The sequence below is a fragment of the Scyliorhinus torazame genome, chromosome 8 (genome assembly GCF_047496885.1).
Source record: "Scyliorhinus torazame isolate Kashiwa2021f chromosome 8, sScyTor2.1, whole genome shotgun sequence".
Lineage (NCBI taxonomy): Eukaryota > Metazoa > Chordata > Chondrichthyes > Carcharhiniformes > Scyliorhinidae > Scyliorhinus > Scyliorhinus torazame.
In genome coordinates this window covers 16,950,854-16,963,716 of record NC_092714.1, presented here as the reverse complement: position 1 = coordinate 16,963,716, position 12,863 = coordinate 16,950,854, and the positions used below count along the sequence as shown (strand labels likewise).

The following is a 12,863-nucleotide window of genomic DNA, read 5'->3' as shown; positions in this document are numbered from 1 at the left end:
CCTCCTGGGGACAGTGCACTCTGCAGCCACAGTGTGCCGGTGATGGAGGAAGCGAATGTTTAATGATGTCCTGGCTGCTTCATTCTCAATGTTTCTCTCTCCTTCTGCATTAGCCTCTGTCGCACCCCATGCATTTTCCTCTGTTCCCTCTTCACAGCAATAAAAAATAAATCCCACAGCCTTCTCCTCTCTCACTGTAGCCCTGTAATATTTACTAATGTGATGGTTCGTTGGTCAGGCCAATATTTCTCAGGGTAATGAATTTTGTTTCAATCATTGACCATTTGGACAGACTAATGAGCAGACGTATCCAGAATTTAACTACGACGGGGCTCCAGGCATTATAAACTCTTTAAAGAACACCTTTGTGTTCCATGTAAGAATAGCATCGGTTAGAATAATGCATGACCCATCCTTCATTGCTTCTTGCACTGCTGAGATAATGATTGCAGCTACGGCGAAAGCTAATTTGCATGATGCACTCTACTGTCCCAGGAGCTGTCATCACTGGTAGTATCTTCAGGGATGGATGGCTTTGTACTAGCTGATGTCGGTCGTGGCCCAATACATGGTGCAGTGCGTCCTTTTCAAGGAACTGTGGAGGAGCAGCACCAAGATGTGGGGAACTGTAGGTTTATGATGGCTGGGAGGCAAAGAGGCCCAATGGATAGAATTAAACTTCCTTCATTATTCCGTTCCGGAGTACCACTAATTTGTCATATTAAAGTGTGATTGCGGAACAGTACTATGTCCCTCCAGCTCTCAGGATGGGCACAGTCAGGAGCTGGTTTAGCACAGAGCTAAATCGCTGGCTTTGAAAACAGACCAAGGCAGGCCAGCAGCACGGTTTAATTCCTGTACCGGCCTGTACAGTCGACGGAATGTGGCGACTAGGGGCTTTTCACAGTAACTTCATTTGAAGCCTACTTGTGACAATAAGCGATTTTCATTTCATTTCATTTTTCATTTCATTTCAGGAGACTAGGCAGAACGGTAGACCAGGGCGCACGGTAGCATCGTGGTTAGCACTATTGCTTCACAGCGCAAGGGTCCCAGGTACAATTCCCGGCTTGGGTCACTCTCTGCACGTTCTCCCCGTGTCTGCGTGGGTTTCCTCCGGGTGCTCCGGTTTCCTCCCACAAGTCCCGAAAGACGTGCTTGTTATTGGACATTCTGAATTCTCCCCCTGTGTACCCGAACAGGCGTCAGAATGCGGCGACTAGGGGATTAAAAAAAAAAAATTCAGAGTACCCAATTCATTTTTTTTCTAATTAAGGGGCAACTTAGCATGGCCAATCCACCTACTCTGCAATCCTTGAGTTGCGGGGGCGAAACCCACGCAAACAAGGGGAGAATGTGCAAACTCCACACGGACAGTGGCCCAGAGCCGGGATCGAACCTGGGACCTCGGCGGCGAAGATTATTATTATAAGAATCAGCAAAGGAAGAAAGCCTTGCGTTGAAGTACAACACCTTTTGCAACCTCAGGATTGCCCAAGCTCCCTTTGCAGTGTTGTGAGATTTTTAATGTCGGAAAGAAAAAGACAATTTTCACACAGCCAGCTCCCACAAATAACAACACGTTAATGATGTGACAATGGATGCAATTCAGCCACGAGGTTGCGCCCGGCGCCGAGCTGGGGGCAACAGGTGAATCCTGCAAGAGCCGCCAATCAGGCTCCGCACCGGGTCCATCGCAAGGTACCTGATTCACTTTGCCCAGCGCAATCTTGATCTCGCCCTCACTGGGCATGACCAGATCTACATATTCAAATGAGCCATTAGGCACATTTAAATACCTGGATGCTGCTTTGGCCCAGTTGCCAGGGGTCAACGGCTGTGCCTGCAGGAGCTCGACAGGGTGTCATTTAGCACTGGTTTCCACAAAATTAGACCACCTCACCTCGGGGACAGAGGGAGGGGGGGGGGGCTCGCAGGCCATTAGAGACCCCTGGGTAGTCAAGGATATGGCAGGGTAGAGTATCCTGGCATGACCCTTGGCACATTTAGCCTGGCACATTGGCAGTGCCAACCAGACACCCAGGCAGTGCCAATGTGCCTGGGTGCATGTTTGGCACTACCAGAGTTCAGGCCCAGGTGGCCCTTGCCCATTAGGGGGGGGGGGGTGAGAGGGGATTCCAGAGGACAATAGAAAGGTGGGAGGATGAAGAGGGGGTCCAGACAACAGGGGGGCCTGAAAGGGGGCTGGTGCAAAGATCAGGTCTGCCAGTCAGAATGGTGCCCCAATCTGCAAGGAGCCATTTCTGCTGGCGAGCCCATTTCGCCAGCAGGAAATCAAGCAGGAAACTCCCCTGGACCCAATAAACTGGCAAAGCGCCGGTGAATAGCGGGGTGAATCTTGGCACAGCAGCTACCAACAAACACCCCACCAAACGTGCTCAAAACCAGATTTGGTGTGAAGTCCGCTGAATCGCGCCCAATGTTTTTTTGGTCATGTTGATTGAGAGACAGGTTATTGGCCCTGAGACAGGGAGAGCATCATTGTTTGAAATAATGTTGTGTCTTTTGCATCTATCTGAGGGAGCAGATCATCGGCACGATTCTGTGGCTGCGTTGCACCTGGGGATAGCGGGAGAGCCCCAAAGTAGGTTTCACAACAGGCGATGAACCAATCGTGATGCTCCCGATCATGAGTCATAAACTCATTTAAACTCAGCCTGGTTGAGGCCTGATTCTCCTGGCTCCAGGGATTCTCCAGCCTACCACTGACCACCGCAGCGTGAGGACGGCGCCAATCATTACCAGTCACCATAAACGGAGACCAGACGTGATGACCACGCCAGGGGGCTTGGAAGCTATGGGATCTCCCGGCTGGTCAGGGGCAGGGCTGGGTGGTGACCTGGCACCGGGGCAGTGCCAATGTGGTCCGGCACTGCAGGTTGGCACTGCCCATGACCGAAAAAAACATTGGCCGCGATTCAGCGGACTTCACACCAAATCTGGTTTTGAGCGCGTTTGGTGGAGTGTTTCTTGGTAGCTGCAGTGCCAAGATTCACCCCGCTATTCACCGGCGCTTTGCCAGTTTTTGGGCACAGGGGAGTTTCCTGCTTGATTTCCTGCTGGCAAAATGGGCTCGCCAGCAGAAATGGCTCCTTGCAGATTGGGGCGCCATTCTGACTGGCAGACCTGATCTCTGCACCAGCCCCCTTTCAGGCCCCCCTGCTGGCTGGACCGTACAGTGCCAGGGTGCCCAGAAGCACTGCCTAAGAGCCGGGCCTGAGGGGGCCATGACCGTGAAAGGAAAATGTGAAGAGGGATCTGAAGGGGGAGGCCTGAAGGGGTGTATGAAGGGTGAGGGCATGAAGGGAGGGTATGAAAAGTAGGGGGGTCTGAGTAGGTGGGTGGCTCAAGGGGGCACTGAAAGTGGGGGTAGGCTGAAAGGAGTGGTGACCATAAAGGTGGGGGACCCTCAGTGACCACATAGCAGGGTATTGGGTATGTTCACCTGGGGCGGCAGGGCGGAGATGATTGTGTCCCGAGGATGACGGGGATGTATGTGGGTAGGACTAGATCACCCTCATGGCTGGGTGCTGTGGGGGTGGGTCATGTCGACATTTAGTGATGGGGGTAGATTGCCCCTCCAGGCTCAAGAGTTGGTGGTATTGTTCATGTCTGCAGGGGGGGGGGGGGGGGCGGGGACCATTGTGGGCGGGGTCACTTTCTGGCAAATCTACATATCAGAGTGAGGCACCTAATTTAAAAACAGTGCTCCGATTTCATCCTGCGCCGGCGCGCGGAGCTCCTCAGCGCACAAAACGGTGCAGCCTCAGCCCTGCGACCCTTGCTGAGGCTCCGCTCGACCCGAATGACTGTTCGCTCGCGTGGTGTTTCCCGGTGTCCCGAGAGTCCGGAAACATCCAGCTAATTGCATGTGCTGTGGGACTCTGTTCCCATTCGGGTAGATCGCACCCTTAATGGTGAATGCTGGTGGACAATGAAACAAATACCAGGAGGGTGAGGCTCCACAAACATCCCCATCCTCAATCATGTGGGAAGCCCAGAACATCAGCTCAAAAGACAAAGCTGAAGCATTGTGGTGAATGTATAGGACCTGTAATTCACCAGTGTATTAGTATCATGTTCTGCCATGGTGTTACAGCCATGTTATGTTGTTGACCTTGTGGGCTCCACCTATGGGCCATTGTGTGGCTTCACCCACAGGGGGCTATGTTGGGGCATGTACGGGCTCCGCCCATGGCTCCTCCCCTTGAAAGGAAGTATAAAGAGCAGTTGACCTGTAGGCGGTTCACAGTATTGTACCAGTCGCAGGCAGGCACTGTTCTAAGCTGATTAAAACCACGGTTTACTGCTACTCGTGTCTTTGAGTGAATTGATGGGCGCATCAAGCATTCACAACAATCTTCAGCCAGAAATGCCGTGTGGATGATAAATCTCAGCCTCCCCTCCGAGGTCCCCAGCATTACAGATGCCAGTTGTTGCTAACATTTGGTTGGCTCTTAAATGTTGCTCGTTGTGTCTTTACTTAATTTGCTCTGTTTCTATAACCTTTGCTTTAGAGTCGGCAGGTTTCTTTATGATACCGCCACGAGGTTCAAGTTCAAGTGCCGATCAATAACTCAATACACCAGTTAGTAAGTTTCAAATCAAAACACATGAAATGAAAAATGAAATGAAAATGGCTTATTGTCACAAGTAGGCTTCAAATGAAGTTACTGTGAAAAGCCCCTAGTCGCCACATTCCGGCGCCTGTTCGGGGAGGCTGGTACGGGAATTGAACCGTGCTGCTGGCCTGCCTTAGTCTGCTTTCAAAGCCAGCAATTTAGTCCTGTGCTAAACAGCCCCTTTATTATATTTATTACATTTATTAGACACAGTCAATCACTAGTCATGCATAAACTCTACTTACTAGACTATCTCTATCACTAAAAGGCCCATACTTAGCTTCGGTACTGGTTCACCAGGTCAGGGGAATGAATGGCCTTGTGCTCGATTCTGAGTCTGCAGGATTCAAAGCTGGTATGGACCGGTAGCTAGGAGCGCCTATCTCGTAGCGTGCGTTGACTGGAGACTTACTTGGTTGATGCAGCGGCTAGGCAGGTCACTGTCAAGGGTTGTTTCGAGCTGCTGACTGACCCTTCCAAGAAGAACGAATTGAACTTGGAGACTCTACTTTATAGTCCCCAGGGGCTTCGCGCCGCTCGGGGCGGACCCCGTATCTGGTTCCGAGTGATTGGACTAGGTTCCGATCACTTCGATCGATTTCTCCAATACTGGAGCTGTTCCCTGATCGCGGGGCGGTTCCTGAGTGTCCGTTGGCCTTCCTTTGCCTTGGCTCCTGCTGGCGCCAAGGAGTCTGGCTTGGCCTTATTCACCTTAAATGTTTCAATTGTTCCCGGGGATCGCTCATTAATATGCAGATGGCTGTTGGTTTCAGTGCTGTCTGGGTTTCTGCAAGTTCTAATACACAGGAAACTTTGCACCTGCTAGTTTTTCCTGGCTTGACTGAATTTCCCTGCATTCTTTGCGGATCTCCATTTTAAGTCGGGAAGTGGCCAACCCAGGTGGCTACACAGTCTTCAGCCAACTTGCTTCACTCCACATGTTGACAAGAAATGGCTGAAGGCACTGGATACTGCAAAAGGTTATCAGCTCTGAAAATATTCCGGCAATAGTACTGAAGATTTGTGCTCCATTGCCCTGCCCCTAAACAAGCTGTCCCAGTAAAGCTACAACAGCGGCATCTACCCGACAACATGAAATATTGCCCAGGTGTGTCATGTCCCCAAAACCAGGATCAATCCAACATGGCCGATTACCTTCCCAGCAGTCTAATCTCGATCATCAACGAAGACGAATGTGTCATCGACAGTGCGATCAATTTGCATTTCATCAGCAATAACTTGCTCATTGGCGCTCAGTTTGGGTTCTGCTCAGGCTACTCAGCTCCTGACCGCATTACGACTGTGATCCAAACATGGGCAGAAGAGTTGAGTTTCAGATGTTTGGTGAGAATTATTGCCCTTGACATCAAGGACCGTCCATCATCAAAGGTCCTTGCTGTTTATTGCCTTATTTCCCCTTACTTTTATTTTGATGTTATTATTTTGATCTACGGACGATTAATGGACATGTGCCTTTCAGGAAAGCAGAAGAATCCAGGCGTTAATGGATAGATCACTTTGCTGGTCTGTGCTGGTTTGAACAGGAGAACACAGACTTGTCGCACCAGAGAGTGAGATGGGATGGGACTCAGTTTGATTGATTGGTTGGTGGGCAATGAATCAGCTCAAAAGGCTGTGCCTTGCCCGGTAACAGGTGGTAATTAGATCCTACCCCAATGGAATGCTTTTCAGAGTCCAAAGGGTTTCTGCTTTGGCAGCATGGAGGCAACAGCCTATTATCTCATCTGAACTTGCAGAGAAACCATTACCGGCTGCAAAACAAAGACCAGAAACTGCTCACACTCTCCAGAAGGGCCTGTGAATAATGTATTTCTGAAACTACAGAGACTGGCAAGCTTGCTGTGAAGAAAAGTGTGCTAAAATCCATCTTCTGAAACAACGATTATTTTTCCTTTTCCTTATGAATTTTACCCCATTCCACCCCTCTGTTTTTGTCTGTCTTGTGTGTGTGCAGAGGGTGGCGATAAGTTAAAGTAGGAACTTGGGCTCAGGTGATAGTTAACCAGTTGTATTTGCTGCATATTTCATTGTAATTTTTGTTAAAAATGAACAGTAATTGTCTTTTAATTTGCAAACCTGGTGACTGTAATCATTAGGCAGCCAAGGCTGAACGACTTTGGCTATTGTTCTAAGAATTATTGGTTAACTCAATTGTTTTATGACTCTGGGTCAAGTGGGACTAGAATTGAACGCGCGCTAGCCCAGGATGTCATAACAAGTCAGGAGTGGGGACTGTCGCTGATGATTGCACAGTGTTGAGTATCATTCATGATTACTCAGATACTGAAGCAGTCTGCCCATATGTAGCAATACCTGGACAATATCCAGGCTTGGGCTGACAAGTGGCAAGTAATGTTCACACCATTCATGAGCTAGGCAATGTCCCTCTCCAACAAGAGAAGATCTAACCATCTCCCCTTGGCATTCAATGCCATTACCATAGCTGAATCACCCAGTATCAATATCTTGGAGATTACCATTGATCACAAACTGAACTGGACGAGCCATGTCATTACTTTGGTTACAAGAGCAGGTCAGGAGCAGGGAATTCTGTGGTGGATAACTCATCTCCTGACCCCACCAAGACTATCCACCATCTGCAAGGCATAAGCCAGGAGTGTGCCTGGATGAGTCATGGTCCAACAACACTTATGAAGCTCGACTCTAGGAAGCTCAAGAAGGTGAAGTTTGAGCTGAGGGGGAGGATGGAAGGGTTCTACAATTCATGGGCATTATTTATCATACACTTTCAAGAATTGAGGGGGGTTATTGGGGGGGTTGAGCACATTGTTTGTGGGATGACCATTGATTCTCTTTTGGTCTTTTTGTTTTGTTGTATTTGGAATGTGTGGGTGATGTTTGGGTTTGTATGTTGAAGGGGATGCTGGTTGGGGGATTGACACTCTATTTGTTATTGTTGGTTATCTTTTGTTGTGTATTTGATGAAAATGCGGAAAATTGGGAGAATAAAACATTTTTTAAAAAGGACAGAAATCAGTGGCAACCTGCGCTTAAGGAACGCTCAACAACAAAATGTCTCGCGGGCCGTACCCAGAACCTTGATGGGCCGCATGTGTTCCCCAGGCCTCAGGTTTACCACTATTGTTCGAGAAATGCTGCTATTGTGACGCTGTCCTGGAAACACTCTACAGGCCCATCTTCCATGCTACCTTTGCTAATCTGATTTGTCCAATTTACATGTGGATTAATATCACCCAGGATTACCGCTGTACCTTGCTCACAAGTCCCCATCATTCCTCCCTGTGTACTCTACCCTATAGTGTGTTTACAGTTCGAGGGCCTATAAACTAATCCCAGAAGCGACTTTCTACCTTTACCCGTGATGTCAAAACTAGGTTTTTCTCAGATTGAGGGCATCCCCAGGCTGATCCCCCAGCTCTTTGAATTTAGACCACATTCCACGCTTTTAAACTCAACGTGAAGGTAGCTACTTCTGTGAACAGCACCCCGCTGCAGAGAATTCCCACAGGCACTAAACTCCCAAGTTCACATTCTGTGGCTGGCTGCCCTCAGTCCAACTGCTGCCTTCATGCTCGCTTACTTTGTGTGCTTTGCAAAACCATCTCTATTTATGCTAGCTATGGTTACCAGTATATGTACAGCAGTCTGGCAACTCAGGCTGCTCATTTCAATTGGGGATCACATAAGTTTCAATTATGATCGGTAGTGAACCCAATCGCACCAACGCCTGCACGAGCAAACACTTTGGGCGTGATTCTCTGACCCTGAGGCTAAGTGTTGACGCCGTCGTAAACGCCGTCGCGTTTCTCGACGGCGTCAACATGGCCTCAGGAGCAGCGATTCTAACCCCTGCAGGGGGCCAGCACGGCACTGGAGCGACCTACGCCGCTCCAGCTGCCGATCCCCAGCGTCAGATGGGCGCCGCGGGTCGGCGCATGCGCAATGGGACCGGCGGCAACATGTGCATGCGCAATGGGACCGCTGCGATTGATGCGCATGCGCGGTGGCTCCCTTCTCCGCGCCGGCCCCGACGCAACATGGCATCGGGCTGCAGGGGCCGGCGCGGAACAAAAGAGGCCCCCAGCCCGAGAGGCCGGCCTGCCAATTGGTAGGCTCCGATCGCAGGCCAGGCCACAGTGGAGGCCCCCCCCCCGGGAGTTGGATCCCCCCCCCCGCCAGGCCGCCCCTGGATGCATTCACGCCGAGGTCCCGCCAAGTAAGAGCAGATGTGAATGGCGCCGGCTGGCCGAGAATCGCCAGGGGGGGGGGCGTACAGTGGCCCCCGACCGGCGCCACGCCAACTGCGCTGGCGCCAATGGTGCCGATTCTCCGCTCTCCGGAGAATCGGTGATCCAGCGTCAGGGCGTCCCAGTGATTCTCCGGCCCGGTCTGGGCTGAGAATCCCACCTTTCTGTACAGACACACATGACAGTGACGTCTGGCAGATGATTCACAAATGTTGTCCTCTTGATATCAAACATTGTTTGGTAATGTTCCTGTGAATTTCTTTGGGACGTTTTACAATGCTAAAGACTATATAAATGGAATTCAGGAGTCGATTAGCCCGTGATCAGGAGTTAATTAAAATGTAACCTCTCAAACGCTGTTATGAGAGAAACCCCTGGGAATAATCATGGGAGAATTGAAGAAAGTGGGCCCTATCCTCCGGCAACGCTGTGGCAGAAAAGCAGCTCGCTGTGGTGCACCGTGGCCGTTGAAAGCCGGGATCTACCCGGCTCGCAATGCCTCGCGAGGTTCAACACAATCTCGCGAGATGTTCAAGGTGAATCCCGCCCAAAATTGATGGGATCACTTTTTAACAAATCTGCATATTAGAGTGAGGCAGTAAGCCTCACTCAAATGCGCACACTCCCGAGGTAGCCAAGGCTTTGGGATTCAATTTCTTCGCCTTGGGGACCTTGAGTGAGCGTCGTTTGGTGCTGGTCCTCACAAACTGTGACCAGGTGGAACGACACTCGTGGGGGTGTTGCTAACTTTTGGTTGGTTCTTAATTTGGCTCTATTTAATCACGTTTGCTCAAGAGTCGCCAGGTATCTTTCGACACCGCCACCAAGGTTCAGAACTGAATGTTGATCAATGACTCGATACACCAGTTAGTAAGTTCAAAAGCAATGCTCATTTATTTACATACAATCAAATCTACTCATGCATAAACTCTACAAACTAAACTACCACTATTACTAAAGCCTATACTTAGCTTTGGGCGCCCACTCAGTCAGAGGAACAATGGCCGTTGCTCGGTTCTGAGGCTGCTGGGTTGAGCTGTTTACAGGGTAGCAACTAGGAGCGTCTATCTCGTAACGTGCGTTGACTTGGAACTTACTTGGTCTGATGCAGCTGCTAGGCTGGTCTCTCTCTTCGCTGAGAGCCAAAGCCAAAGGAGGAAGGACGTTCTCCCTTGTGGGATACCTTTTATACTCAAAAGGGCTTCACGCTCTTTAGGGTGGGCCTTGAACTTGGCCTCAACTAATTGGGTCTTTCCCAATCATCGGTATTGATTTTCCTCCAATAGAGGGGTGGTTCTCTGATCGCTGGGCGTGTCCTGGTGACTGTCAGTCTGCTTTGTCTTAGCTTCTTCGGGCGCCGGCAAGTCTGTCCTAACATTGTGTATCTAAATGTTTCCCTTTTATCCCTGGAGATGGCTCATTAGTATGTAAATCGTTTGGTAGTTTCTGTCCTGTCTGAGAGTTTAAGGTTCTAATCAACAGACAGAGCTTGCACCTGCTTGTTTCTTAGCATTGTCAATTTTCCCTGCAGTCTTTGCAAGTGTCCATTTTGTAATCGGGACGTGGCCATCCCAGATGGCTACAGGGATCTTGAAGGGGATCGGAGGCCTGCATGCTCTTTGGTCAGTGTGGTGCCATGTAGGTATCCTGGCAATGCCAGCCTGGCACCCTTGTAGTGACACCTGGGTGCGAGCCTAACACTGCCAAGGTGCCCAGGTGGCACTGCCAGCTGACAGGCACTGCCAGGTTGCCAGTGCAAGCTGGCATTTTTTGCGCATGAGTGATCGAGCCGGGGTTGTCCAGCGTTCTTTGGTTTGGGGGGGGGGATGCAGGGGACCCTCGTATATTATCTTCGGGCTGGGGGGGACGGGGGGGAGGCCAGGGATTCTTTTGGGGACCTTGCAGATCAGGATGCCATTTATAAATGGTGACCTTATCTCTCGCGACAATCGGGTGTTCCGGTGAGCGGACCTCCCCATTGTCAGAAACGGGTCTACGTGCGGCCTCGGCCGTGCGTTCCCTGTTCAGGCCCCTTATTCAACATGAGTCGCGTTGAGTAGCCATGTGTTTCTGGGCACTTCGGGTGCCTGAAAACAGGCGGTGAAACACGCTCGCTTAGGGACTTTGTTCCCTTTTGGGAAGATCGCGCCCAATATGCGTGCATTTTTCACTTTACTTTTCTTTGAGAACTCGGTTTATTAGTTGAAAAAATGTTGGAGGTGGAAGAACAAGCTGCTTGATTAAAAGTCAAGATTCGTCCAATCGGGGCAGCACGGTGGCGCAGTGGTTTAGCCCTGCAGCCTCACGGCGCCGAGGTCCCAGGTTCGATCCCGGCTCTGGGTCACTGTCTGTGTGGAGTTTGCACATTCTCCCCGTGTTTGCGTGGGTTTCGCCCCCACAACCCAAAAAATGTGCAGGGTAGGTGGGTTGGCCACGCTAAATTGCCCCTTAATTGGAAAAAATGAATTGGGTATTCTACATTTTTTTTTTAAAATTCATCCAATCAGCAGGATGTGAGCCTCAAGGGTGAATCTGCCAGTTGGCCAATAGTGGGATTGTGGGGGTGGGGCAGTTGGAGTTCGGAGGTCATGTGATAAAACCTCCAGGAATACATGCAATCAGGGTTGGGACCCCACCTCTGCTGCCTGACCCAAGGGTCTGTGCCGCAAATACAAATTGAAACAATAGTAGCATCCATTTATGAAAAACAAAATTGTTAATGTTCCCACGGACCACAGGCTGTTCTCCCCTTTTTGAGAGAGAGCTGACTGGTGGTGATTTGACCTGAGGGTCACCACACCTCAGGCGAGGTGCAGGGTTGAGAAGGCGGAGCCCTTCTGGATAACTTCAGCGGGTACGGGAATTGAACCCGCGCTGTTGGGTTCAGAGAGACCACAGGACAATCCTGGATGTTTAGTATTCTGAGGTGGAAGTCTATCTGTCAGCTGGATCCCAGAAAGGGAAGGAGAGTAGATCAAGACTATGTTGTGAAATTGGTATTAGAATGTTACACTGCTTTGCAAGGCAGTGATACAAATATTGAGCAGTGATTTAGAAGCTGGGCCTGCGGAAAAACATAAACTTTTTCTTTGATTGCTGACGATTATAGTTTTTATTTCTCTCTCTCCAAATTCATGTTGTTGCAATCTCTGTAACAGCCGATGTTCATAACAGCTCAAATGTCCAGTCTGCTGAATCTTATACTTCACAATTTTCATTAAATCTAGCTCCTGACGGGGCTCTGTGTTTGCATTCCATTCCTCCATGTCCAAAAAGTAGCCTGGCAAAGTGAGTTATTAAATTTCGGGTTATGTCTGTATGAATCTAACGTGGGGAAGATAGGAAAGGTAATCAATAGCAGAGATTGAGGGACAGACCCCAATCTGGGCTCCATTAAGCTTCAGAGATTCGAATAAATTGTATTTTATCTTTTCTTTTCTATTTTAGCAGTGCTTCAAGTGACAATTTCTCTGGGCAAAGTGGAACTCAGTGTGGGCGAGTCCAAGTTTTTCACCTGCACAGGTAAGCTCAAGGTTGACCACTTCTTATTGAGCGATTCTATTGCTGTTTTGGATCCCCCGCTCAGGTAGGCTATCATTTTAAGTTCCAAAACATTTATTCCCCTCTCTCTTTCTCAAAGTTGTGACATTGTCTCTTAGCAAGGATGCGGCAAACACTGACAATGATTGGCAAAGTTAACAGAGAGCTCCAGCCTGAAGAATCGGGGGAGTTGGCGGCAGAGCAGTAATGTCACTGGACTAGTAATGCAGAGGCCCAGGTTTTTCCTCTGGGGACGTAGGTTCAAATCCCACCACAGCAGCTGCTGAAATTTAAATTCAATCAATAAAACCTGAAATTGAAAGCTAGTCTTGGCGTCGATGACCATGACAATAACAATCATTGATTGTCGTTTTTTTTTTTTTAAACAGCCTTACCTGGTCTGGTCTTCACGGGATTCCAAATCCACACC

The 12,863-nt window shown here is 49.6% G+C and overlaps 1 protein-coding gene across 4 annotated transcripts in view; it reads left to right on the top strand.

Annotated features, from left to right (window-relative positions):
- Window positions 1-12,863, top strand: part of LOC140427663 (neural cell adhesion molecule 2-like) — an 896,208-nt gene that overhangs the window by 270,492 nt on the left and 612,853 nt on the right. For all 4 annotated transcript variants that reach the window (XM_072513136.1, XM_072513135.1, XM_072513137.1 and 1 more), the window contains exon 2: window positions 12,341-12,415. In XM_072513136.1, the coding sequence (XP_072369237.1) occupies window positions 12,341-12,415 (75 nt within the window). The remainder of the gene's footprint in view (window positions 1-12,340; window positions 12,416-12,863) is intronic.